Raw genomic sequence first — 25,546 nt, 5'->3', positions numbered from 1 at the left:
ATTTGACTTTTCCAAGGACTGAAAATTGTGCAGCAGCAGTTAAACAGGCTGGGCATGCAGGTTCTGGCCCTGCACAGCCCCACAGACCTGAGTCACACATTAAACTGCCTGAGCTGTGCCCAGCTCCAGGCCGTTGCTCACAATTGCTGCCTCGGTCTCTTTGAGTCTGCAAGTGAGGCAGAACTTTGTTGACTTTAATCTCAGTTATGTTTCCTTGTTATTCTTTGCCATTTTAGAGGGCAACAAGGACTTGCAGTTTTGTTTCTCCCCTGTCTCTGTTCTCCTTTGACTCAGCTAGGCAGGGACTGGTAGAATTCTGTATTTTTTGCTGATGGGGATTGGTTTGCCCTGAAGGACCTTGAAGGTGAGGGGAGGGCAAGGAGAGACAGAGTTAATGCAAGTCAGGAGAGAGTGAGGATAAAAATAACCCTGAACTTGTCAGTTTGGCCACTGGTGGCTGGGTTAGTCATCTGGCAGGCTCTGCTGCTGCTGCTCCAAGGGATTATTTTACAGCACAGAGAATTGCCATCATTTCTGTAGAGGAGAGGGAGCGGGATGGCCCTAATGAGTGGGATACTGTCATCAGCACTTCTTTTGCACAGCAGCTGTTCTCTGTTTGGCCTCTGAATGTGGTCATTGTTGACTTTCCTTGTACACCTGCCAGGTTGTTAGGTGACTCACAGCACCAAGGTTCATGCACTTGGCTCCCAAATGCCTCCTCTTTTCCTTGGTGGTCCTTCAGGCATGGAGCACCCACTCGTTTTGTCATTTTCCTGATTCATCTCTGTTGCCAGGAGCCTGTTGGAGTCAATGTCCCGTTGTCCCAGGCAGCTGCTCAAGGTGGGGAAAAAAGGAAAAGGGAAAGAGAAAGGAAAGGGAATGGGAAAGGAAAGGGAATGAGAATGGGAAATGGAAAAGGAAAGGAAAAAGGAAAGGGAATGGGAAAGGAAAGCAAATTTCAAGGAAAGGAAAGGAAATTTCAAGGCAAAGAAGGGAAATTCAGGAAAGGAAATTTGGGAAGGGAAAGGAAAGGAATGGGAATTGAAAGGGAATGGGAAAGGAAAGTGAATGGGAAGGGAAAGAAATTTCAAGGAAAGGAAAGGAAAAAGAGAAGAGAAAGATTTGTGCAGATTGAAGCTGATGAGCCTCAAGGTATGCTCCTGTAGTGATGCTGATATCTGATTTTCTGGCCTCTGTTAAAATGTCCCTCCTTGTCCTGTCCTGGGTTTGTGCTACTTAACTCCCCTATACATTGCCCAAGGTTTCTGAATTTCCCTGGGTGGTTTAAGGGTGGAAATGTTCATTTTAAAGTTTTGCACTGGTACAAGGAAGGGGTCTTTGCACTTAAGGGGCAACAAAGGTTTGTAAGGAAACAGCTGGTTAACTTCTCCAGAATCCAAGATGAGTGAATCAGGAGCTACACCAAGGCTGTATTCCCCAGGGGCTCGTGCTGTAGGGAACTCCTCACTCACCCAGGGTTGAAAATCAGCAATGTGGAATCTCCATCCTGCCCCTCAGTGCTTTGCTTCCATGTTGGTTTATGATTCCCCCTTTGCATTCTCAGCTCTCTTCTGCCTTTCTCTGTGCTGGGGCCTGTTTGGAGCTCCATTTATGTTCCTGTCATTCACAGTCTGTGCTGATCCTCTCCCCAGCTCTCAGGGAAAGGGGTATGATGGTTCCAGCACCATCACTGTCCTCTGTCCCACACCAACTTCCATGGATCCTGCACTCTGTAAGAGCTCCACTTCTGATGGGTTTGAGCAAGGATTGCAGAAGTTGGTGGTGATGTGAGGGAGGATCTGTGGGTGGGCAGGTTGGCTGTCGAGCCTGGTGGCATTGAGGGAGGATGAGGAATAACTGAGCACAGGGAAAAAAGGAATTGTTTGGGTTTATGGCCATCCATGTGGTGGGAGAGCACAGTGTCATTCCCCCCAGGTGCACTCTAGGAGAACTTTCATATCTTCCCTTTTCCTGGGGATGAACATTCTTCCTGTTTAGTGATATGGGAGTTCCTCCTTCTCCTTGGTTTCACTGTTTATATTTAAGGGAATATACCAAGAATTCAGTTTCTCTGAAACCTGTGTGGCTGCATGCTTTCAGTCCTGAGAATGTTGAATATTCAGCTCTTCAGTGGTCCAAGTCAGAAATTGAGGACTGGTACTCCAGGGTTCTTCTCCAGCTCAGAACATGGGCAGCACCTTGATTTGAATTATTTATTAATTATGATACCTTCAGGAGCCTCCTGTTTCTCATGAACTGTGAAGGATTTTGACAAGTGTTTTGTTTTTCTCTTCTTGCTCAGTGTCTCCCTGAAGCTGGGAAATGGCCGTGATGGGAATTGCATGCCAGGGATCTCCTGATCCAGCAGTCAAACACAAAAAGGAGCTCACAGCTGCTGAGGGGCTGAAGGAGACAGTGAGTGAAAAGCAGAGCAGTGTTTGCAAAGTAGAAGATTCAAAGAAGGCCATCTTTGACAGTCAGTGGAAAATCCTGAATGATGTAATCACCAGAGGAACAGCAAAAGAAGAAACAGAAGGAGGCTGTGCATCAATTTCTATTATTGCCCAAGCAGAATGTGAGTAGCAGGGCAGGCTGTGCTTCATTGAGAAAAAGGAATGTGCAGAGAGGGATGAGATTTCACTCCCTCTGCACTCCTGGAGAGCTGAGGCCACATCTATTTGTAATCCCAAGTGGGGTGGAGCTGATGACACATCCCAGACTCTATTTAGGAAGCTCATGAAATCTCCTAATAATGTGGCAGCATCCACTGAATAAAGCAGAAATAACAAACCAGCATGAGACCTGTGCACCCCAACCAGATCTGTGTCCTGTGGGGCTCCTGTTCTTAGCTGCCTTCTGAAAGGGGTTTAAAGGAGGGGATAAAGAGGAGAAAACCAAAGTAAAGCTCATCTGGCAAAGAGCTGGGGGATCAGGAGATAGCTGGGAATGCTCCTAATTGTGGGGGAGGAAGAATGCAGTGTGGGTGGTGTGACATGACTGTGCACTGATTGTCTGGATCACTCATTTAGCACAGTGCTAAAGCTGTTTGAGTCCAGTTGTTACTAGGAGAGACTGTTTAAGACGAGTGATAATCCTGGGTTTTTTTCCTCACAGGTGAAAACAGTCAGGAGTTCAGCCCCACTTTATCAGAGAGATCCTTTATTGCCCACAGTAAACGTTACAGGTGAGAGACCTCTTAACACAAACACCCCTCTTCACTTAACACAAACACCCCTCTTCACTGCTGATTTCTGACTTTCCTTGTTCCAAATCACTCTGGCTCTCTGCACTTCAAACATTTTTCCAAAAGCCCTTCTGTTGGAATTACCTTCAGTCTGAGGCCTGGTAAGAATTTGTCTTTCCCAAAACATCTTCCTATCAGGAAAAATTACAAATTTAGGCACAAACCTTTTGAAACACCTTTCCTTATTGGCAATACCTGCAGATTTACTGCCCTTGTAGCCTTCTGGCTGTTTCTGGGTGGTCAAATTTGTTTTGAAATGACTGATTTTTTTAATGTTCATAAGGTTCTTGATGTAGAAGGATCCCAGGAGAAATTTTCAGTCTTTTTTAACTGAACTGTGTTGATGCTTTTGAAACTGTTCCACCATCTGCTGAAAAGCTGTGTGAAACCTGGGCTGCTGCTATAAGGAGCCCTCAGAAAAGGGAACATCTTAATTTCTTGGAAGGCTAAAAGGGGATGAGAACCTTTGCTTAATGACAGCATCAACAACAGAAGTTGTGAACACAGAGAAGCTGCAAGTGGTAAAAGGGGCAGTGACACTTGTGATGGACAAGTGGAGGCCTGGGAATTGCTTTTCTGGAGTGAGCTGCTTGTTCTTCATGAAGAATATCTTCCTCTTGGGGCTCATGCTGGAGCTTTTTTAGGCACTGGAGCCCTCTCAGGCAGCCCCAGCACCCTGAAATGGATCCTGGGGTACAGAAATAGGTGCTGCCTGTCCCCTGGTGGCTTCAGACACCTTGTGGGGTCTGAGGTTTGACACTGCCCAGTGGCTTTAGGATGTGGTCCTATGAACCATCTGAAGAAGTGCAAAGTGACCCATTTCTGAGGGGTTTTATGTAGGATCTGGGGTTTTCTGGGATGCACACCAGCTGTGTATTCAGGCTCAAGGCACTGTGCTGATGCCATCAGCCAGAACTCTACTTTTGGCATCTTTTAGCACTAAAATAGGAAAAGAAGGAGAGATGGGCTGTGCCCTGCATCACTGATCAGGAAAAGTAGAGAAATGTATCAGAACTGTTCTGCATCAATGGAACAATTGCTTCATTTGAAGATCAAAAATCTTATTTTCTCTTAGAGCTTAATTTTAAAAATCCAACTGCTGTGGTTGGTATTGAATCATAGAATCACAGAATGCTTTGAGTTGAAAGGAGACCATCTCTTTCTGACCCCAACTGCAGGCAAATATTCCTCTTGAGAGTTCATCTCTTTGTGCAGACCCCAGCTGCAGTGTTGTGTGTATCTGTACACATTCTTAGAAATCATGTTGTAGTTTTGGGCTTTACAAGCCAGCACATTTTGGCTTTTTGAAGCTGTTTTATTTGAGTGCTCTTAGTCATCCCTCTTCTCTGTGCAGAGCTCTTTTCCTTCAAATTAGAGCAGGCATTGATATTATGAAAACATTTATTAATTTAAATAAATTTTAAAACAGACTGCATTTATCCATTATCTCTGTGATTCACTAGGAATCAACCACAAACTGTCTCAGAGCAGCCTGGAGACATGCAGTGCTTTCCCCTCTGCTATGTTCAAAAAAGAGACATAAAAGAAAGCTGGAGAGGGAGTTTGACAAGGAGTGACAGGACACAGGGAATGGCTTTCCCTAGCCAGAGGGCAGGGTTAGGTGGGATATTGGGAATTGGGAATTGTTCCCTGGCAGGGTGGGCAGGCCCTGGCACAGGGTGCCCAGAGCAGCCCCTGGATCCCTGGCAGTGGCCAAGGCCAGGCTGGACAGGGCTTGGAGCAGCCTGGGACAGTGAAGGTGTCCCTGCCATGGCAGGGGTGGCACTGGGTGGGTTTTAAGGTCCCTCCCAACCTAAACCATTCTGTGACTGTACATTCCAGCCTTGTTCTTCCAGAATTTGTAAACCCTGGGTCACTTTAATATTTTGCCTCCCCCACACCCCGACATTTCTTTTATACAATCCCAGAGATGCTGCTGAGCCTTGACCTTCAACTTACCCCTCCTAGAAGTGAAGAAATTGTGTTTTAGCTCTCAGTTGAGCTAGCAGAGTTGCTGATTTCCCCTGTGTGGGTTGAGCTGCCCCATCTCAGAGCCCTGTTGTGCTCTGCCTTGCAGCAGCCGCTCGGACAGCCTCGATCACATCCCCAACAATGTGGCCCACGCCACGGAGGGCAGGATGGCTCCCACCTGGAGAGGGAGGCACCGGGGCAGGGCCAGGAAGAAAAGGCACAAGAAAAGATCCAAGCTGAAAGGACAACCTGTGGCTGCTGGCAGGAGGAGTCCAAGAACTCCAGAACAGGAGAGCTGCACCCCAATTCCTGTCCAGGTGAGAATCTTCCACCTTCCTTTTGTTCTGTCTCTGCAAACTCCTAACAGCTCTTGGGTGAATTTTGGTGGCTGTACTGAGGTTCCTGCTCAGCTGTTTGGTTTTGTTTTCTAGGAGGATGAATCCCACCAAAGCACTCTTTACAGAAACAGTTTTTGGGTTCCTGAATTTAACAAGGACTTGGGCTATGATCCACTGCCTTTTGAGAAGCCTGCCCATGCCCCTTTGTCCATGGGCAAACTGCATTCCCCAAGGAGCCAGTACAAAACTGAACTGCACAAGCTGATAAGCCCTATTCAGTGCCTTAATCATGTTTGGAAACAGAGGGACACTGTTCCCCAGCCTGAGACTCTTCATCCTTTCCCCTACAACATCCTTCCCCCCCATTTCCCACATGTGGACAATCCCCTCCGTGCCATGAAGCAGAATGCTCTGGACAAATACTTCCATGGTGACCTCAACTATCAAGACAGTCACTTATCTGGCCTAAACTTAGAATATAATTTCACCAAATGCATCAACCAGTCTGTGCAGACAAGTGCTGACAAACTTTCTGTGGAAGAATATTTGGTAGATGCCTTGAAGGGGAGTGTGAGTTTTGGAGAACCACAAAATTTAGCCAGCCTGGCCAAGACGTGGAGAGGAGGTGGGCTGGAGCTGAAGGAACAATTCCATGAAGCAAGTGAAAATGAAGGAGTGCTGCTGAATGAGGTGATCTGAGCCACTCTGGGGTGTGGGAGGCTGAGTTTCTCCTGGGCTTTGGGCGAGGGATAATCTGCACCCATGTGCTTGCTGCTAAAACTGTGATTTCTGAATGGTTCTGGATCTGGTTGGAGCTGCCAGATAACGTTGCAGGGTTGTTTTCTGCAGGAATTAAAGCCCTGCCTGTCTCAGACTGCTGGCTCCATGCTGTGCTCAGTCACCAGACATGCAGGCTGGCTCTGAGCAGTGGTTCTGTGCTTAGTCAGTCTTCAGCCATGTCCTCTGTTTGCTGGGGAAGAGCCCAATCTGTTCAGCCAGGCTGCAATATTTGTTGGCTCTGGAGGAGCTGGAGTGTGACAGAAACCAGGGCTGGGTAGAAGGGGAGGTGCAGGAGGGCAGTTTGTGCCTCTGCTGGGACCAGCAGCTCCTGCAGTGTCCCTTGCAGTGTCCTACAGGGCCTGGGCACAGAAATGTGTTTGAATCCTAGGGACGTGATTCACTTCTGAATTCAGTTCTCTCTCAACACCTTAAAGTCCTCCTGGAAGACTTCCCTGGGGTCAGTATGACCCTGTCAGTGTGGTCTGTGGAGCTCAAGGTGTCCCCTACCTGCCTGCACATGTTCACACTGACACCTGAGGCACAGTCTCCATCTACTGACTGCAGAAAAGCTTTCAGTGGTTGCATTTAGTCATGGGAGTCTGAGTGAGTTGTAGGATTCAGCTTTGTAGAAGGGAGGAACACAGAGAAGAGAGGAACACAGAGCTCCAAATCCATCCAAATCCTGGTGGACTTTCTTTACAGCAGTGGAGTCCACTCAGTTAAATCCAACAGACCTCACAGAAATCACATGGGTTCATCCTGTGTGGTTTCATCTCAAACCTGTGACAGAATTAATCTTGTACTGAGAATTCTAGGGAGGTGCTGTGGTATCTGTCCTTGTGCTGCTTTGGAGAATGTTGATCTCCATGCAGCTCAACATTTAAATGTCTCTTTTGTTGCTTCATTTTGTTTTCTGTTTGTACTTCCAGAAGCTGAAGCCGGTGGATTACGAGTACCGAGAAGAAGTTCACTGGACCAAGTGCCATGGTTCCTTGGGCATTGGCTCTTTTGGGGAGGTCTACAAGATAGAGGACAAGCAGACAGGATTCCAGTGTGCTGCCAAGAAGGTAATTCTGTGTGAGAGAAAGACAGCACATGGAGAGAAATCTCTTCCCTCTTTAGGCCTTGTACAGTCACAGTGAAGTGCTGTTGTTGTGTCCAAGGAAAAGCATAGGGGGTGACAGGCAGAGAAGCAGCTGGAGGACCTGTGTGTGCACAGGAGCCAAGATCAGCAGCCAGGGAAAAGCTCATTTGGCTTTAAAGTGTGCTGAAAGGCAAGAATAGAGCTTTCTGAATGATTGTGACTGCAGGGGAGCAGCAGCTGAGTGGGTTGTCTGTTATCTGACTATTCTTATCTCAAACCATGTCTGGTGTAAGTGGTTACATGGCAGGTATTTATTTCCCTGTTGAAAAAGGAATAAAGTAGGAAAAAGCCAAGGCAGTCAGTAGGATCTGCAAACAGAGCTTTCATCTCCTGAGTGTCAGCTGCAGTGCTGGCACATTGTTCTGAGGTGATGCTGCTCCAGATGCAGCAAAGGATGTGTGTTTTTCCAGAAGCTGGCACTGTAATCTGTTCTTCTCCAGGAGATGTCATTGTCACATGATGTAGGAAGTGTGTGGAAGATAACTTGGATCAGGGCATTGATTTGTGGGCTGCTGTGAGGGCATCAGGGGTGCAGACAGAGGGATAATGCAAGGAGATGAGGAAAATGTAAAGTATTTTATTTGAACTTACACTTGAATACTTTCATCACCCTGTGAACTGATGTTTCTCACATTATCTCACTAGAAAACTTTGTGTGGGAAGTGTTTGCCTTGAGTACAAAAATATTATGTGCAAAAAGAACCGTAACTTTCATTTTCCAGTTTAAAATGTTCATTTTCCCCCATTTACACTGGGCCCAGCTTGCTGTGCTCCCTGTGGAAAGATGTAACAGGCAAGACAAGTCAGGGTGTGTGTTTATTTAACCATTTCATAACCATTCAGTTGTCAGCTATAGAAACAAACATCTCTCAAGCATGTAGAAAATTATTCCTGTTCTGCATCCTCACAGTTCAGGTGTGAAATCTTGTGGTGACACAACCAGATTGTTTCCTGTCAGTGTGTAGCTATTTAAATGTATTATCCATTTGGCAAATCCCCAGTCTTGGGAGGAATAGCTGTTCCTTGTGGGGTGTGTTTTCAGGAAGGAAGATGGTTGTGCTGAAAAGGGAAACATGAAAGTAGGAGAAGCTGAAGTCTTTCAAAATGTCATTTCCCCCCCACCTAATTACTGATGGATAAATTATACTTCTTTATATCAGAAATGCATCTTCTTAGATCACACTCTGAAAGCAGAGAGTTCTAACATGCAAATTTAACACTTCTCTATGCTCTATTTAATTTTCCATGAATAACTGTCTGCAGTTCCTGTGACAGGAGGCCTCTACCTCACCTTCTTTCACCAGACTTGGTGCTGGAAGCACCTGCTCTCCAAATTCTTGAGATGAAAGCAAACCAGCTATAGCTGGATTGCTGACAGAGAAGAAACATGATGCATCTTTTTCCCACCAGAATCTTCATGACTCATGTTTTCCTTCTGGACTTCAGCAAATTCTTGTTTTATTTAGTTTGGCTGAACTTATTGAATAAAGTTTTTCTTTAACCATTTGCAGGATGAACACCACCTAACAAGGTGATGGACGTATTTTGTATTCCCTCCTGTTTTGGAGGAATTGAATTTTTGCCAAGTTTTGCACCATCCCCAGGGTTGTTTTTTTTTCCCTCAGTTATCAAAATTATCTTTTTACTGAGACAAAAATTACCTTCCTACCTGTAATCTGGAGTTATTGCAAGCTGGCATCTCTTGTGATGAATTTTCACTTCCCTGAAACATTGAGGGTTCATCATCCCGAGCGTTCCCACTTCTATTCGAGGTCACAGAATTAAGTTTGGAAAAGACCACCAGGCCCAGTTAACCCATGTCTGCTGTCCCACAGCCCCCAGAGAGGGACAGTTGTGTGAGGATGGCTCAGTTTTCCCTGTTCCTGCAGGTGCAGCTGGAACATTTCCGTGCCGAGGAGCTGACGACGTGCGCGGCCGTGAGCAGCCCCAGCGTGGTGCCCCTGTATGGGGCTGTCAAGGAGGGTCCCTGGGTCACCATCTTCATGAAGCTCATGGAGGGTGAGCAGGGCACCATGGCAGTGCCCAGTGCACGTTGATCTCCTTTTCTTCCTGCCCAAATATGAATCTGTTAGATCCTCAGTGCATCCAGGGTATTCGTGGTGTGAATTCCCCAGTGGGTTGGGATGGGTGTGTGTAAAACCTGCAGTGGGGGGAATAATTCCCAGTCCTGCCTTATTCCAGTTCAAGGTGTCTCTTTCACACATTTGGGGCTGGTTTGTGCTTCCTGGTGGTTTGCAGGACACCAGTGGGGCTCATTGCCCTGGCTGCCTTGATGATTCCATTGCCTGGTGCTCTTTTTCTGGCCAGAACCATGGAAAACAGGCTGTGAACCATGGGAACCCAGTGGGTTGGGATGGGTGTGTGTAAACCCTGCAGTGGGCTTGCTGTGATTCCCAGTCCTGCCTTATTCCAGTCTCTTTTTCACAGTAAAACACATTTGGGGCTGCTTTGTGCTTCCTGGTGGTTTGCAGGACACCACTGGGGCTCATTGCCCTGGCTGTCTAAGCAAACCTTGATGATTCCATTGCCTGGTGCTCCTTTTCTGGCCAGAACCATGGAAAACAGGCTGTGAAGAGTGAGTGGTGGTCAGTAACACCTAGAAATGCCTCTTCTGATCACAGAGCACTTGCTTTTGCTCCAAAGCAGCAATGTTAAACTGACACTAAGCAAAAAAAAAAAAAACATATAAACAAGGCCTGTTCTGTGAGCAGCAAAAACCCTGGGTATAAACAGAAGGAACTGAGCCATGTGTGGAAGATAAGTGCTGTCAGACCTGGAAAATCTCATTTTTTTCAATGGAAACCACCAGGAATGCTAATGATGATGATGCTGGAGAGAATTTAAACATAAGATAACATGAACTCCTTGGATTCCTTTTTAGGTGGCTCATTAGGGCAGCTCATTAAACAGAGTGGCTGCCTGCCAGAGGACAGAGCCCTCAGCTACCTGGGCCAGGTCTTAGAGGGTCTGGAGTATCTTCATGCTCAAAACATTCTCCATGGAGATGTCAAAGGTAGGAAAGTGTTTGAAGTACCTTGTTCTTGTCATTTCTTAAAAGAGGCAAACTGCTTGGAGATTAAATTGTGGGATTACTTACTTAAGTTATGAGATCTACTTACTAGATTTTCAGATCTATGTTTGAAATTAGAGTTTCCCTTGGTTCTAGACTGCTGGCAATATCATATTTGTCACCTCTTCTTGTCACCCCATGGGTCTGCCAAGGTGCTTGGCACCACCACTGGGCTACAGGAATCTCCAGGGCAGGTAATTGGTAATTTATAAGAGATAATTACTTGCTTAAGGCAGTGACAGCAGAAATAAATCCTTTGGGCTTAGAAAGCTGTAGTTGTGTGTGCTTTTGAGTGTTTTTCCCATCTCCTGATGCAGAGGACACTAATGGAACCCTTCTCTTGGCAGCTGAGAACGTGCTGCTGTCAGCTGATGGGAGCAGGGCCCTCCTGTGTGACTTTGGCCACTCTGCTCACCTGCACCCAGACGGGCTGGGAAAGTGCTTGGTCACAGGTGAGGCTTTGCTGCTGCTTTTCTCAGGAATTGCTCTTCTGACTCATCCTCTCTCATGAACATTTACATGTGGCTGATTTGCAAGCAACTGCTGAGGTGTCTCATTTATTGGTATTACTGTGACAGCCAAAATGACCTGAAATTTGGGAGGTGATGGTCTTTGTCTCCCAGACTAGAAGGGTTTTTGTAAGATTGTCAGCATGCTGCATTCAGTGTTTTGTCCCTGCAAGAAACCACACTGAAACTTTAAAATCCTACTCAAACTTTTTGTATAAACTCACTAAATAGTGAGGAAAAGTTCTGACCTCCCCTAAAGCAAAATTCCTTTTTTTTTTTTTTTTTTTTGCCTCTCAGATTTGCTTGCAAGGGAAGTTTAGTCCCTATTCTGTGTATAAGGGATGGCTCTGAGAGGGAACAGCTGATTTGCAAGCAACTGCTCATGGTGTCTCATTTATTGGTATTACTGTGAGGCATCCCACTGACAGCCAAAATGACCTGAAATTTGGGAGGTGATGGTCTTCATCTCCCAGGCTAGAAAGGTTTTTGTAAGATTATGTCATTGTGCTGCTTTAAGTGTTTTGTCCCTGCAAGAAACCACACTGAAACTTTAAAATCCTACTCAAACTTGTTGTGTAAACTCACTAAATAATGAGGAAGAGTGCTGACTTTCACTAAAGCAAAATTCCTTTTTTTCTGACAATTAAGCTTAACCATGCTTCTTCATGCAGCTGTTGAAAGAGAAGGGTTTATATTCTAAAGTCAAGCTCATTTTGCCTCTCAGATTTGCTTGCAAGGGAAGTTTAATCCCTATTCTGTGCATAAGGGATGGGTCTGAGAGGGAATAGTTTCTGAGAACACACAATGCTGCTTTTTGGGTTAAGGTGGAGCCCTTCCACTATGGAGAAAAGCTGGGAGAGCTCAGATTGTTCCCCCTGAAGAAGAGAAGGCTCAGAGGAGACCTCAGAGCCTCTTCCAGTGCCTAAAGGATTTCCCAGAGTGCTGGAGAGGGACTTGGGACAATGGCCTGGAAGGACAGGGCAAGAGGAATGGATTCCCACTGCCAGGGGGAAGGGTCAGATGGGATATTGGGAATTAGGAATCCACAGGGTGCCCAGAGCAGCTGGGGCTGCCCCTGGATCCCTGGCAGTGCCCAAGGCCAGGCTGGATGGGGCTTGGAGCCACCTGAGACAGTGAAAATTGTCCCTGCCATGGCAGGGGTGACACTGAATGAACTTTGAGTGTTCCACCCAAACCACTCCATCCTACAAAGCTGCCACATCTCACTTCAGCTGAAAAGAGAGGGATTCTGCCTCAGGCCCCCTCCCAGTGGCACTGGAGCAGTTCTCTTGCCTGCCTGCTCTGAGTTTCCTCCTGGCTGCTTTAGGGAACTACGTGCCTGGCACAGAGACCCACATGGCCCCCGAGGTGGTGATGGGGAAGCGCTGTGACTCCAAGGTGGACGTGTGGAGCAGCTGCTGCATGATGCTGCACATGCTCAATGGCTGCCACCCCTGGACCCAGTACTACAACCACCCTCTGTGCCTGAAGGTGAGTGACCCAACCTCTGTGCAGGTGAGCTGCCTGAGCTTGTTACTGCTGGCCAGGGAGCATTCACCTCAGGGTGGATGGCTGGGAGCCAGCTGGGCATCTGACAGTGTTGGGAAGGATGAAAGTTTGACAAGGCAGTCTCACAGATGCTTAGCAGAAAGATTTTTAAATGTAGGAATAGAGATGGAAGCAAGTTTTGATGGAGAAGAAAAGAATTGCTGAGCCAGTTTACTGGATACCCTTTGCCTTCTTGGTTATGTTAGTTAGAAGGGGTTTTTATGGCTTAGAACAAAGGATAAACCCACCTCAAACCAGAAGATGTTTTTATCAAGCAGGAAGATAGCACAGGCAAACAAGTAAGTAGAAAAAAGGTCTCAGAATTTTCCACTGCAAGAAAACTGAAAAACAACTTCTGGCTTAAACTGTAATGTACTGACTTTTAGTGATTGGAGAACATTAACATGAATATGGTAATTACAGTAGCTATGATAGGCTAGAGATAATAATTAAGGTATAGATTGGTTCTACTGTATTAAGATGCTCAGCAAAGTATATAATGCATTGTAACCAAAACCAAAGGGTCTGCAGGCCTGCCTGCAGCTGGAGCTGACAGCTGTAGGCACAGCTCTGTCACCCACAACCCTGGACTGCTGTAACCTCTTGGATGGAATAAACTGCATTTTGGATACAATAAACTGCATTTTGGAGAGCTCCTGGAGTCTCTCATTCAGGCTCTTACATGACAGGATACCTGCCTTGCTCTGGGAGCTGAGCATTCCCTGGGCTTGCTCTGCTTGGGTTGTTCTTCCATGCCCCACTCATGACTTGGGTGTGCCTTTTGAGCCATTCAGCTGTAATAAAATTACTGTTCAGCTCTCACTTAATGCTTTCATTTCAGTTGGAAACGCTGTTGGGGTGGGAAGAACCTTCCTGAAATCAAATTAAGCCTCTCTGGTGTAACCTCTTTCACTTCCTGTTTGTTACACAGATCGCTAAAGAGCCGCCTCCTGTGAGGGAAATTCCACCTTCCTGCAACCCTCTCACTGCTGAGATTATAAAGCTGGGGCTGGAGAAGGAGCCTCTGCACAGGGCATCTGCATCAGAGCTCAAAACCAAAACCAGCGTGGCACTTGAGGAAGGTAGAAATGTCCTGATGTAACTGATGCAGCTGAACCTTTGTATTCCCACTGGTGCTGCTCCTTTTGGAAGGGCCAGTCTGTTTTATTGTCCAGGATATAATTCTCACAGCATTGATGCATATTTTGGGTTGATGGCTTCTGCCTGCAGCCTGTTTGTCACCCAAATAAATGATAATTTCCTGTGTGCTGTCACATGCTCTTCTTCCTTCTGTGCTGAAGGAGGGGAGCTCTGTGGGTTTGTTGAGGGCTCCTGTCAGCTGAAGCATGTGTGCAGCACAACTGCAAGCAGGGTTTGCTGCATCCCTAGCTGTAACTCATACTTGTGGTTCATTTTTACCCCTGACACATCACTAATTTATTTCAGCTTAATCCTGCTGAGTGGTTCTGTAATACAGCAAGAATTTGTGGAGGTGATCTGGTTTTATCTTATGAAGAAGCTGAACATTTTACAGCAAATACACTTCAAAAATTCTTACAGAAAATGAAAACTTTTACCTCTTTTATTGCTTTATTTGATAATGTTTGTACCCTTGTTTTTAGTGCTTTATTTGATAATGTTTGTGTTTTTTTTTTTTTTTGTAGTGGGAGGTGTGAGAAGCCCCTGGAAAGGTGAATACAGAGAGCCCAGACATTTCTCTTTGAACAAAGAAAACAGCGCACAAACATCCCTGTCCCCCACAGTGAGCCCAGTTTCTGAGATTGCTTCTGACCCAAAACTGTCAGTCAAAGTTTCCTGTGGCAGCTCAGTCCTCCCACCTCCATCTCTGGAGCAAACAGAGGAGGCTGAGGGACCCCACTGGAATGAGGACAAGGAGATACCTGAGACCTGTGATCCCCCACCCCTCTCCTCAACTCCTCTGCCCCTGAAGAGCTGCAGCCACGTGGAAAGAGCCACAAACATTTCAGAGCAAGAACTTCAGCAGCTGGAAATTGGTGAGCACTGGGCTGGGGGAGGAATTAAGCTCTTTTTGCTTGAGAGCAGGATAAAAATACAGCTGCTTTCTCTTGGCTTGTTGACAGTTATTTTTGGGTTTTCAGCTTGGATGTCATTTTGCTCATAGTTCCTTTCTCGTTACACAAATTGCTCAACGTTCCTTCAAGCTACCAAAACTAATAGTTCTGAACCAATTAAATGTGCCACAAAGGGAGTGAACAGAATTTCCTTCCTCCTGAACAGGGGGGAACCTTCTGAGAGAGGTGCAGGAACCTCTTGGAAAGCAGCCTGTTTCAGACTTGTGCTTGTTTACACTGTGTAAACAGTGTCAGAATTCCAACTTCAGCTGCAATTTTGGGTTCAAACTTTTTTTGTTGTTGTTGTTAATTGAGGTAAGCCAGGATAAAAATAAAGAAATAGCAGATGTCAAGCAAAGCAGTGCAGTTAAAACCAGCCTGCAACTGTTTAGTTCTGGGCATTGGAAAACCTACAGCCATCAGCCAAAGAATTTGGTTAGAACAGCAATCCAGAGTTTGAAAACCAGCAGTGAATCTAGTGTGGAAATCAGTGATTTGTCCACTTCCATTTCCCTAATATAACTCTACATTTTGCTTTTTTTCTCCCATATTTTTTAGTCTTTTTAAATTAATTGAAAGAAATTAGGAAGAGAGTGGTTTGAATTGTAACTGTGTCAGAAACCTGAGGAATTTTAGGGGTTGCTGATGGGCAGCTTCTTTCTCAAATGGCTTTGGGCCTCAGCAGCATTGTAAGAGCTGGTTATGTATGGGATATCTGGATTTTATCAGGAATATTTGCAGTATTTGTAAGTACTTGTATCCAGATAAGGGAGTACAAACCTCCAGATACTTGTGAGAGCTGAGTACATGAGTTTGGCTTTTCCCTGATAATGTGGATAGATCTAAAGTGGCATCTCACAGGAGACATAAGGGCAAGAACTGGTGATTTTGGGGTGTTATTTTGCATGTTGTTGCACAATCCATCCCCTCTTGGCTCAGTTTCTCTGTTTCACAGTGGCCTCTGCATGGCAGAGTTGTGTGTTGGGCTCTCTTGGCACCAGTATGAATATTCATTAAATATTGCTGAAAAAGCTTTGGGTATTAATTGCAGAGCTGTGATTAGAGCAGGGAGGCATGGAGGGAAACACTGGAAATGTCTCCCTGAAACACTGGAAATGTCTCCCTTCTCTTCCTTTTGCTGCAGAACTCTTTCTGAACAGCCTTTCCCAGCCTTACTCTCTGGAAGAGCAGGAGCAAATGCTTTCCTGCCTCAGCATTGACAGCCCCTTTGTGTCAGATGCCAGTGAGAAGGTGAGTGGGGACAGCTGGGGGTGGCTGCCTGGCCTCCTTGGCAAAACTGGGACCTGTGACCAATGAAAATCTGGAATTTCTCATCTTTGCTGCTGCTTTTTGACACTCAATTTGCTGGGAAGAAAGTTTTGCTCGTGCCCAGTGGGGTGTTGAGGGTTGTAGCTGTGCTTTGGTTCCCTGTCCAGCATGGATCCTGTCCTCCAGAGGTTCTCCTGTGCTGAATCCTCACCAGAAGCTTCAAGAGTGTGGATACAGAGAATCTCAGCAGCCTCAACCCTGTCTGTGCAGGAGAGGGAACTGGGGAAGCAGTGATGGAAGCAGGAGCTGCACCCAGCAGCTGTGCAGGGTCTCCATCCTGGCCATGGTTTAGGGAAAGGCCAGGAGGGTGAGACAGGAAAACAGACCCAAATCTTGGATATTCATTCCCAGATCTATTCTCCATGAACTTCTTTTAACCCATTGACAATAATGAATACATAGTCCTGGTTATTTACCAATTTCAATTAGATTGGTTTGCTCTCTCTGGTGTTCCTAAGGTGGGGAAATACCAGTGAAGAATACTGAACAGGCCTTGTTGGACCAGGGAAGGACAAAAGCCCTTCAACCACAGTTTTCAAAGACATTCAGTCCCCAATTTGTGCAGGAGCCAGTTCTGATTGGGAGCAGCTTTGTGTCCTATTTCTGTCTCTCTTCTCAGTGTTCCAGTGCTTTTTGAGGAGGACTGAGGGAGTTGTGCTCAGCTCAGCTGTTGGCACACACAGTGTGCAGTGTGGGATCTGACTCTGCTTGGTTTTTCCCTCTAACACCTACACCATACCTGTAACTTGGTTTTGACTGGTTCTGACCTCTGTGCTGGTGTCAGATTGACTGGGACAATACAACAGTGCAGCCACATAGGGCCTCTGATTGGTTTTGTGCAGTGAATTGTTTTTCCTGGGTGTTTCTAATGTCAGTAAGTGACAAATATTTTAACTGATTCTTAATTCTCCTTCCAGTCAGTACAGCCCCTCTTTTCTCACTCAGCTTTTCAGCTCATTATTGATTTAACTATTGGGAATATCTGATAATATCTATAATATCTGTTGCACTGCAATCCCAGATGGCACATAAATGTTGACTAATCCCTGTGGATTTCCACCTTTTTCCTCCTGACCTTATTTTAATGCTCATCTCCTGCCAGCTCATTTTCTTTCAGAACCTTAAACAAACTTATGCTTATTCCTGCAGAACTCCATGAAGGCTTCTCAGAGCTTGAGGGACACCATGAGCTCTGGGATCCATTCCTGGAACAGCCAGGCAGAGGGGCAGAGCTGCAGCTGGAACAACCTGCTGAGCCGCAGCCGGCACACGGACACCCCCAGCTGCTTCAACGGTGGGTCTCCTTCCCTCAGCAGGGAGAAATGGCCAGAAATCACTTCCTCACTACCTAGACAAGCTGGAGATGGAGTTTTTAAACTCATTTTGTCCTTCTGTTGCTGTGGCAGCACAGATCCACCTAAAGATGGGTGTGAGGAGACCCAGTCTGGCCCAGTCACAGGTGGATGTGACAGCGTTCACAGGGGTCTGAGGATGAGGGAAGAGATAAGGATCTGACTCCATGTTTCAGAAGGCTAAAATTTATAATTTTATTATATATATTATATTAAAACTATACTAAAATAATAGAAGAAAGGATTTCATCAGAAGGCTGGCTAAGAATAGAAAAGGAAAGAATGATAACAAAGCTTGTGTCTCTGACAGAGTCTGAGCCAGCTGACTGTGATTGGCCATTAATTAGAAACAACCACACAAGACCAATCCCAGATGCACCTGTTGCATTCCACAGCAGCAGATAACCATTGTTTACATTTTGTTCCTGAGGCCTCCCAGCTTCTCAGGAGAAAAAATCCTAAGGAAAGGATTTTTCATAAAAGATGTCTGTGCCAGATGGGTCTGTGCAGTAAAATCCAGGGAAGTTTCTGAGCACACACAGATCCTGTGTGCCCTGGTTCATGCAGCCTCCATGTGCAAGGAATGTTTTATAACCACAAACATCCACCCAGAATTTTGAGGGCATATTGTGCAAATTAATCCATCCCTTCAGCTGCTTTCTTGCTAAATGCAGCTCTGCTCTGTGAGTCATTGCTGTCTGCAGCAAGCTCCATGCTCAGCAAAAGACCTACATAAATGAAATCCTTAATGACAAAAATGAGCTTTTCCCCATGTGTGTGCCTTGTCAGTCAGCTTTGCTGTGGGCTGTGAGGTCCTTGTGGCTCAGAAGAACTCAAAGAACCTCTTGTGCATTCCAGGAGTGAAAATCCAGATCCAGTTGCTAACTGGAGAAAATTTGCATATCAGAGATTTCCACAGGACAAAGGTGGGAGACATTGCCACGGGGATCAGCAGCCAGGTGAGACACAGACTGCAGCTCAGTGCATCATTTGAGGAATGATTTCTTCCCTTGTAACCCCTGAATGCCAGAGAGACCCAGGAGTGGTTCAGGGATCCTTAGGACAGCTTTAGAAGCACAATCTCAGTGCTGCTGTTGTGAGTGTGGTACCAGAGAATGTTTTCTGAATCACAGAATCATTAAGGTTGGAAAAGACCTCAAAGATCATCAAGTCCAACCTTTGACCAAATCCCACCAGGCCCACTAAACCATATTTCCAAGTGCCACATCCACTCATTTTCTGAACCTTTTCAGGGATGGTGATTCCACCACTGCCCTGGGCAGCCTTTTCCAATGCTTATCCACTCTTGCAGTGAAGAAATTTTCTCTAATATCCAGCCTAAACCTGGTACCAAACCTGAATTGTTAGCGAGTGCCAGTTGTCAGAGTGAGCAGAGATTTTAGAATATAGATATTCTGTGCTGCAGCTTAAAAAAATCCTTCTCCTCCATTATAAACTCTTTCCCCTCTCCTTGAAAAATCATATATAGATTTTTTCATCATGAGCAGTAGCATCAGCTCAGGGAGATGAGCTCTGTTTGGCTGGGGTGCTTCCAGCTTGTTCTGTTGGAGATGTTGGCACACTCCTGTGAACCTCACTGTGGGCTGCTTTGGCTGTTCCTGAAAGAAACTCTGGAGAGTCTGTGGGACTGTGACTCATCTCAGTGTAAAATGGGATCTGAAAGATCTCACTGTGAAATGGGATCATCTCTAAAAGATGTTGCACCAGTCCAGAAGATGTTCCAGTGGTGCTGGTTCTCTCTAGACTCCGTTCTTGTGGACATCACAGAGCAAAATACCTGCAGAGGAGCTCAGGTGCCCAAACAGGGGCAGCTCAGGACCCCCCAGCCATGGCCCAGAGCTCAGGGAGGTACTTTGGTGTGGGACTACCAGTCACTGTTTTTTCTGGGTCTGGATTGAAGGCACTTGAGACAGTAATTCATGTTTGAATTCAGGTGTTTATTATTTCTTATCAGTAAAACAGTCTCACTGCTGTGAGTTCTGCAGCAAGGCACAAAATGGCCAACAATCTCTTGTTACAAGGTCTTTTAAGACTAAACTATCCAATTAAGGACTGACACCTAGATTATTTCCCTTTTTAACCCAATAACTGTTCCCAATGTGAGCTTTTCTGCCCAATTACAAAATGCCACCCAAACCCATGAAGAAGAAGAAAGAAGAAGAAACCCAGGATGACACCCTGTGCTCTCCATCTCGCTTCCATCCACTACACACTAAAAATCCCAAAATCTCAATTTCTCACCAAGTGCTACACCTACACTGCTCTCTATAATCCATTTCACACTTTTGTGGATTCCAGTCTATCTTGAAGTCTGGGAAACTTTCTCCTTGAATGAGGGTCAAAGTCAGAGCTCCCCTGGTGTGATGGTGTTCACAGGGGTCTGAGGATGAGGAAGAGATGAGGATCTGACTCCGTGTTTTAGAAGGCTTGATTTATTATTTTATGTTATATATTCTATTAAAACTATACTAAAATAATAGAAGAAAGGATTTCATCAGAAGGCTGGCTAAGAATAGAAAAGGAATGATAACAAAGGTTTGTGACTGACTGAGACAGTCTGGGCAGCTGGGCTGTGATTGGCCATTAATTAGAAACAACCACATGAGACCAATCCCAGATGCACCTGTTGCATTCCACAGCAGCAGATAACCATTGTTTACATTTTGTTCCTGAGGCCTCCCAGCTTCTCAGGAGAAAAAATCCTAAGGAAAGGATTTTTCATAAAAGATGTCTTTGACACCCTGGGGGCAGGACACCCTAGAGCAGACAGAGAAATATTCCCAGTGCCCTGGGTTTCCTCACTTTGGCAGCAGGGTGGGCACTGCCCAGTGCAGTTGTGAGATGTTTCCTTATGAGAGGAGCTCAGGATGTTCCTGCCAAGCACGAGCCCCTCCCTGAGAGCTGCTTCTGCCTTGGGAAAAGCTGGGTGTGATGGAGGGGTGTAGGAGCATCGGGGGTAGGACGGTTGGGACGGACAGAGATGAGAGATCTCTGCAGCCAGGTCGAGGAATTTGGGGTTTATTGCAAAGGGCCTGGGTGCAGGGCCCTGCTGGGAGCTGCCAAACACAGCTCAGAGCAGGCTGAGAGAAGAGAGGGGGAGAGAGGATGAGAGGGTGAGAGAGTAAAAGGCAAGAGCTAAGAGACAAGAGGTAAGAGTAAGAGCTAAGAGCATAGAAAAGTAAGTAAGTGAGCGAGGTTCCCGTTCCCATACAATAAATCATCTTCTGTGTTGAATATTCTGATTCTCACTAACCAATCTAGTACAAGATACAAATCCTATAGCATTTCCATACAGCCTATAAGAATTACTACATTACCATACTGTGTTACATTTTAAACCCTAAAAACTCCTCTTTGGGCCCCTTCTGCCAAGCTGGCAGGGTCTGCTCAGACTCTTAGACATGCCTGCTTGCAGAGGGTGTTGTTCCATCAAAAGGGGATCACCTTCAGCCAGCCACACCATTGTTTTCCAGTTGTTCAGTAACTGAGGGATCTCGAAGCTTGCTTTCCTTTCAATCTCACTTATAGTTTCTATATTCTCAAAACCTTTTGCCAGACAATCATATTTATAATGCTTTCCTGTTCCATCTTCCCCAACAGAGGGGTGTGATGGAGGGGACTGGAAGTGGCACTGAGCTCTGTGTGTTCTGCTCCCCAGATCCCCGTGCCTGCCTTCAGCCTGGTGACCAAGGAGGGGCAGCCTGTGCACTACAACATGGAGGTGCCTGACTCTGGCATCGAGCTGCAGTGCACCCCGGCCCCCGACTGCAGCGTGGGCTGGGCCTGGCGCGTCAAGCACGGCCAGCTGGAGAACAGGCCCTGAGGCCCTGCCTGCTCTGGAGCTTTGCACCTTGTGAAAGGAGGGATTGCAGAAGCTTCTGACCTCCCCTGCCGTGGAGCACCAAGTGCAGTGGCTGCTGGTTGTGCTGCAGCAGGATCACAGCTCGCTGCCCTCGCTGCTGTTGGCTGCTCTGGTCCACTTCCAAGACGTGTCCTGAGCTTAGACATTCCCCAGGACAGTGGGAATTCCTTGTTTGGGGTGTGTTAGAGCTTGAGAATGGTAGGTGGAAATTCCTCACTTCTCAGAGGAAGGAGGTTGTGCTGTTCAGGAGAGCAGGGCCATGAGAACTCTGCTCCTGCTCCAAGGTGAGGTCCGTCGTGGCTGGGCTTGCCCAGAGGAGGAGCTTGGGTGCCCTCAGTGTTGTGCCAAGGGGAGCTGGCTGACTTCCTTCCAGCTGGAGGAAAAACCATTTCTGTAGGCTCTGGGGAGCATCATCTCCACCTCAAGCCTTTAGCATGGGGAGGATCCACAGCAGTCACTGGCTGGCTCTTGGTTTCACCTCCCACCCTTCCCCGCAGTTGCTTCGTTCTTGAATGAGAAAAGAACTTTGTTCCCAGAAAGAGCTTTGCTTGCAGCCCCCACCTGCAGGGCTCAGAGGAGCTGCTGCTCTCTCTGGTGTCCCTGGCAGGCAGGGCAGGAGAAGGGGACAGAATTCCATGGAGGGGTTGTTCCTCCATCCTGTTCCCACCTCTGAGGTGGGACTTGAGGTGTGCTGTCCCATCCTTGGAGGAATAAGGGACATCAGCTCTGTCAGCTGTGACAGGGATGAATTTTATTGCAGAGTTTATAAAAATCTCCCTCCCAGCTCCCAGTCCAGCCCAGTGCCCCAGTTCTGTGAGCTCAGCCTGCCCTCACAATGCTTCCCACTCCTCACTTCAGACTGGGTTCACTGAGTGGGATGGGCAGCTGGGCCTGCAATGCCTTAAGCTTTAAACTGTTTTTTTTACTGATTTCTGAATGTTTGGAACACACTGAAACCTCACAGGTTAATTCAGGTGGGTGGGTGTTGTTCACCCTTCTCCACCCCAGAACAGATCCCAGGGGAGGTGTGAGCTCCCAGTGTGCTTGCTCAGGGCCGTGCTTGTACCAGGCCTGGCACAGCTGGAAATCACAGTCCCTCCTTCTGGCTGTGCCTCTCCCAGAGCTCTGAGGCTGCATCTGAGCAGGGGCTCTGCATCCAGCAGCTCCCAAATTCAAGGTGGGCTCTGCCAGGTCCATGCTGCTCTGGGAGACACCATGGGGCAGCAAAGTGTTCCCAAGGAAAGTTCACTCAGAAAATAGCTGGGAAAAGCAGAACTCTGGGTCTCCCTTTTTGAGGAACAGCACTCCTTAAACAATGGATGCTCCTTCCCTTTGGTCTCCCAGAGCATGGGCTGGTTTTGCTCCACCAGTGACATCCCTGATCAGAAAACTCAAGTTTTTAATAAGAAAGTGGAACTCATGAAGAAAAATGAAACCTGTCACCACTTTGGGTATCGTTTTTATAGCACTTTTTGTTCTAAAGCACTTAATACGTTGTCCAAAATAGGCACCTAATTATATCTACTATGCCACATTCAGAGTCTTTTCAGTAAATAATTAACACATTATGCACATATCTTCCAGGAGGGAGTGGGGAAGGGGGAGGTTGGCTCCAATTCTTTTTTCAGATGCCATAAATCACTGAGAGTTTAAGCTCTGGAGTAGGAGGGATCAAAGTGCCTCTTCCAGGACTCCCAAGCACAGGCTCAGTGGATCCCTGGCTCCTTTCCTCAGCTTCCTCCAAGGGGACAGGAGGAAAACCTGGTTGTTTTTGTGAGTGTGTGGTGGTGTGTCAATCCCAAAGCACGGTGGGTTCCATCCCAAAGGCTGCACCTTGTGCCTCTGTCACCTGAAGGGTGCTCCCATGTCCTGGTGTCCAGTTCCATGCCTGGGCATTGGGAGTGAGCCCTGGAGCAGCAGGGAGGGAGCAGCAGGACTGCCTGCAGGACTCCTGGGCTCTGCATCTGCAGCATTAACTGAACTCAGCCACCTGCACGGGGCAGGGAGCCCTCCTGGGCCTGGGATGTCCTCACAGGGCCCATGGAGATGTCTGTGTTCCCCTGGTTCATGGAGATCTCCTGGAACATGGAGATGTCTGAGTTCCCCAGGCCCATGCAGATGTCTGTTTTCCCAGGCCCATGGAGATCTCCTGATCCATGGAGGTACCTGTATTCCCAGGCCCATGGAGGTGTCTGTGTTTCCAGGTCCATGGAGATGTCCGTGTTCCCCAGGCCCATGGAGATCTCCTGGTCCATGGAGATGTCTGTGTTCCCAGGCCCGTGGTGCTCTCCTGGCCCATGGAGATGTCCATGTTCCCAGGTCCATGGAGATCTCCTGGTCCATGGAGATGTTTGTGTTCCCAGATCCATGGACATGTTCATATTCCCCAGACCCATGGAGATCTCCTGGTCCATGGAGATGTCCATGTTCCCAGGTCCATGGAGATATCTGTGTTCCCCAGGCCCATGGACATGTTCATGTTCCCCAGGCCCATGGACATGTCTGTGTTTCCAGGTCCATAGAGATGTCTATGTTCCCCTGGCCCAGGGAGATGTCTGTGTTCCCAGGCCCATGGATATCTCTTGGCCCATGGAGATCTCCTGGTCCATGAGGATGTCTGTGTTCCCCTGGCCCATGGACATGTCTGTGTTCCCAGGCCCATGGAGATCTCTTGGCCCATGGAGATCTCCTGGTGCATGAGGATGTCTGTGTTCCCCTGGTTCATGGACATCTCCTGGCCCATGGAGATCCCCAGGTCCATGGAGATGTTCCCAGGCCAATGGAGATCTCCTGGTCCATGGAGATGGCTGTGTTCCCCTGGTTTATGGAGCTGTCTGTGTTCCCAGGTCCATGGAGATCCCCAGGCCTGTGGAGATGTCCATGTTCCCAGGCCCATGGAGATGTCTGTGTTCCCATGGAGATCTCCAGGTCCATGGAGATGTCCATGTTCCCCAGTCCCCTCATAGCAGCATTAGCCAGGATTCCCCCTGTTTGTTTGTCCCAAGCCTCCAGCCCTGTTTTGCTGCCACCACAAGTGCCCAGTGAGGCTGCAGGCTCCCAGCTGGCTGTGTCCCTGCTCTCAGGGTGGCATGTGCTGTCACATCCCTGCCTGGGGACACAAACCACCGGTGCCTTCCCAGTCCCTGAGCTCCTCTGGGCTGATCTCCAGGCTGTGCTGAGCTGCCCCTGGCTCTCTCCTGCTGCCAGGACAGTTTCCTGTTCCCTTGCCTTGTCACTTTGCTGTGACAGGCACAAACAAGCTGGCCTCCAGATGAAGGCAATACTGACAGCAGAAAGTCGGCAAAGATTTGCATTATCCTTGTTCTGTCAGGTTTCATAACGAGTGTTTAGGACAGAACCCCAGCTCAGGGTGGGGAGGACAAGTAGGAGTGATAAACACAGATGGCTCTTGTTGTGCAGCTCCGTCTGGAAGTCTGGAAAAATCGCTGCTGGTGAGCTGAGGATCTCCTCATTGAGATGGGCACTGGGGGAAGGTGCTGGAATGAGGAGCTTGTATGGAATGAATGACACTTTATAAAACTGTGATTTCTTGAAGTTAACGTTTTTGACCTGCATTTTCACAGGGAAAAAAAATAAAGCTAAAAAAAAAAAAAGAGAAGATTTTGTTTGTTGTCACTGCTGGTGGTTTCATGTGTTGTCCCAGAGAACAAGATGGTGATGCTGAATGAGACATTTCCAGGAAGAGGAGCTTGGTCTGAATGAACTCTGCTGTATAACTTGGGTTTGGGAGATTCAGGAGAAGTCAGGGAGGAGGCTTGGGCACTGCCCAGGGAATGGTGCCAGCCCTGAGGCTGCCAGAGCTTCAGGAGGGTTTGGACAGCACTGCCAGGGATGCCCAGGATGGGATTGCTGGGGTGTCTGCAGGGTAGGAATTGGACTGGATGATCCTTGGGGATCTAGGTCTACAATTCTGTGATTTTTGGGGCTGAAGAGGCAGCACCGACTTTGATGGATCTAAGCCCAGGCTTTGCTGAACAGCCTGGCATCTCTCTCCTTCCTAGCAGACAGTCCCTTGTCCTCCCTCTGTCCCTCTGTAGGGGATTTGCTGCACTGGGAGCTGCTCAGTCTTGCTTGGGAGGCACAGAGGTGAGGCAGGCAGGTGCTGCAGCCCCTCTGCATGTTTGTCTGCATGGAGCTGTTTGTCTGTACAGAGCTGAATCCTTCCCCAGCAGGCTGGGGAGGGGCTGTGGCCAGGCTGCTGAGTGAGGACATTCACCCTGACACACATTTTTTGTGCTGTCAT

General features: G+C 47.4%; 1 protein-coding gene across 1 annotated transcript in view; it reads left to right on the top strand.

Annotated features, from left to right (window-relative positions):
- Positions 1-24,901, top strand: part of MAP3K14 (mitogen-activated protein kinase kinase kinase 14) — a 31,575-nt gene extending 6,674 nt beyond the window's left edge. The window contains exons 2-16 of the mRNA XM_059489456.1: positions 2,303-2,575; positions 3,115-3,184; positions 5,322-5,532; positions 5,647-6,243; positions 7,263-7,400; positions 9,367-9,496; positions 10,380-10,511; positions 10,916-11,020; positions 12,405-12,568; positions 13,557-13,707; positions 14,290-14,640; positions 15,863-15,969; positions 17,197-17,341; positions 18,258-18,358; positions 21,079-24,901. Of these exons, the coding sequence (XP_059345439.1) occupies positions 2,323-2,575; positions 3,115-3,184; positions 5,322-5,532; positions 5,647-6,243; positions 7,263-7,400; positions 9,367-9,496; positions 10,380-10,511; positions 10,916-11,020; positions 12,405-12,568; positions 13,557-13,707; positions 14,290-14,640; positions 15,863-15,969; positions 17,197-17,341; positions 18,258-18,358; positions 21,079-21,243 (2,820 nt within the window). The 5' untranslated portion in view covers positions 2,303-2,322 and the 3' untranslated portion in view covers positions 21,244-24,901. The remainder of the gene's footprint in view (positions 1-2,302; positions 2,576-3,114; positions 3,185-5,321; positions 5,533-5,646; positions 6,244-7,262; positions 7,401-9,366; positions 9,497-10,379; positions 10,512-10,915; positions 11,021-12,404; positions 12,569-13,556; positions 13,708-14,289; positions 14,641-15,862; positions 15,970-17,196; positions 17,342-18,257; positions 18,359-21,078) is intronic.
- The last annotated feature ends 645 nt before the right edge of the window (positions 24,902-25,546 follow it).

This window comes from Ammospiza nelsoni, chromosome 26 (genome assembly GCF_027579445.1).
Source record: "Ammospiza nelsoni isolate bAmmNel1 chromosome 26, bAmmNel1.pri, whole genome shotgun sequence".
Classification (NCBI taxonomy): Eukaryota; Metazoa; Chordata; class Aves; order Passeriformes; family Passerellidae; genus Ammospiza; species Ammospiza nelsoni.
Note: the sequence above shows the minus strand (reverse complement) of the source record. Positions and strands in the feature narration are given on the sequence as shown.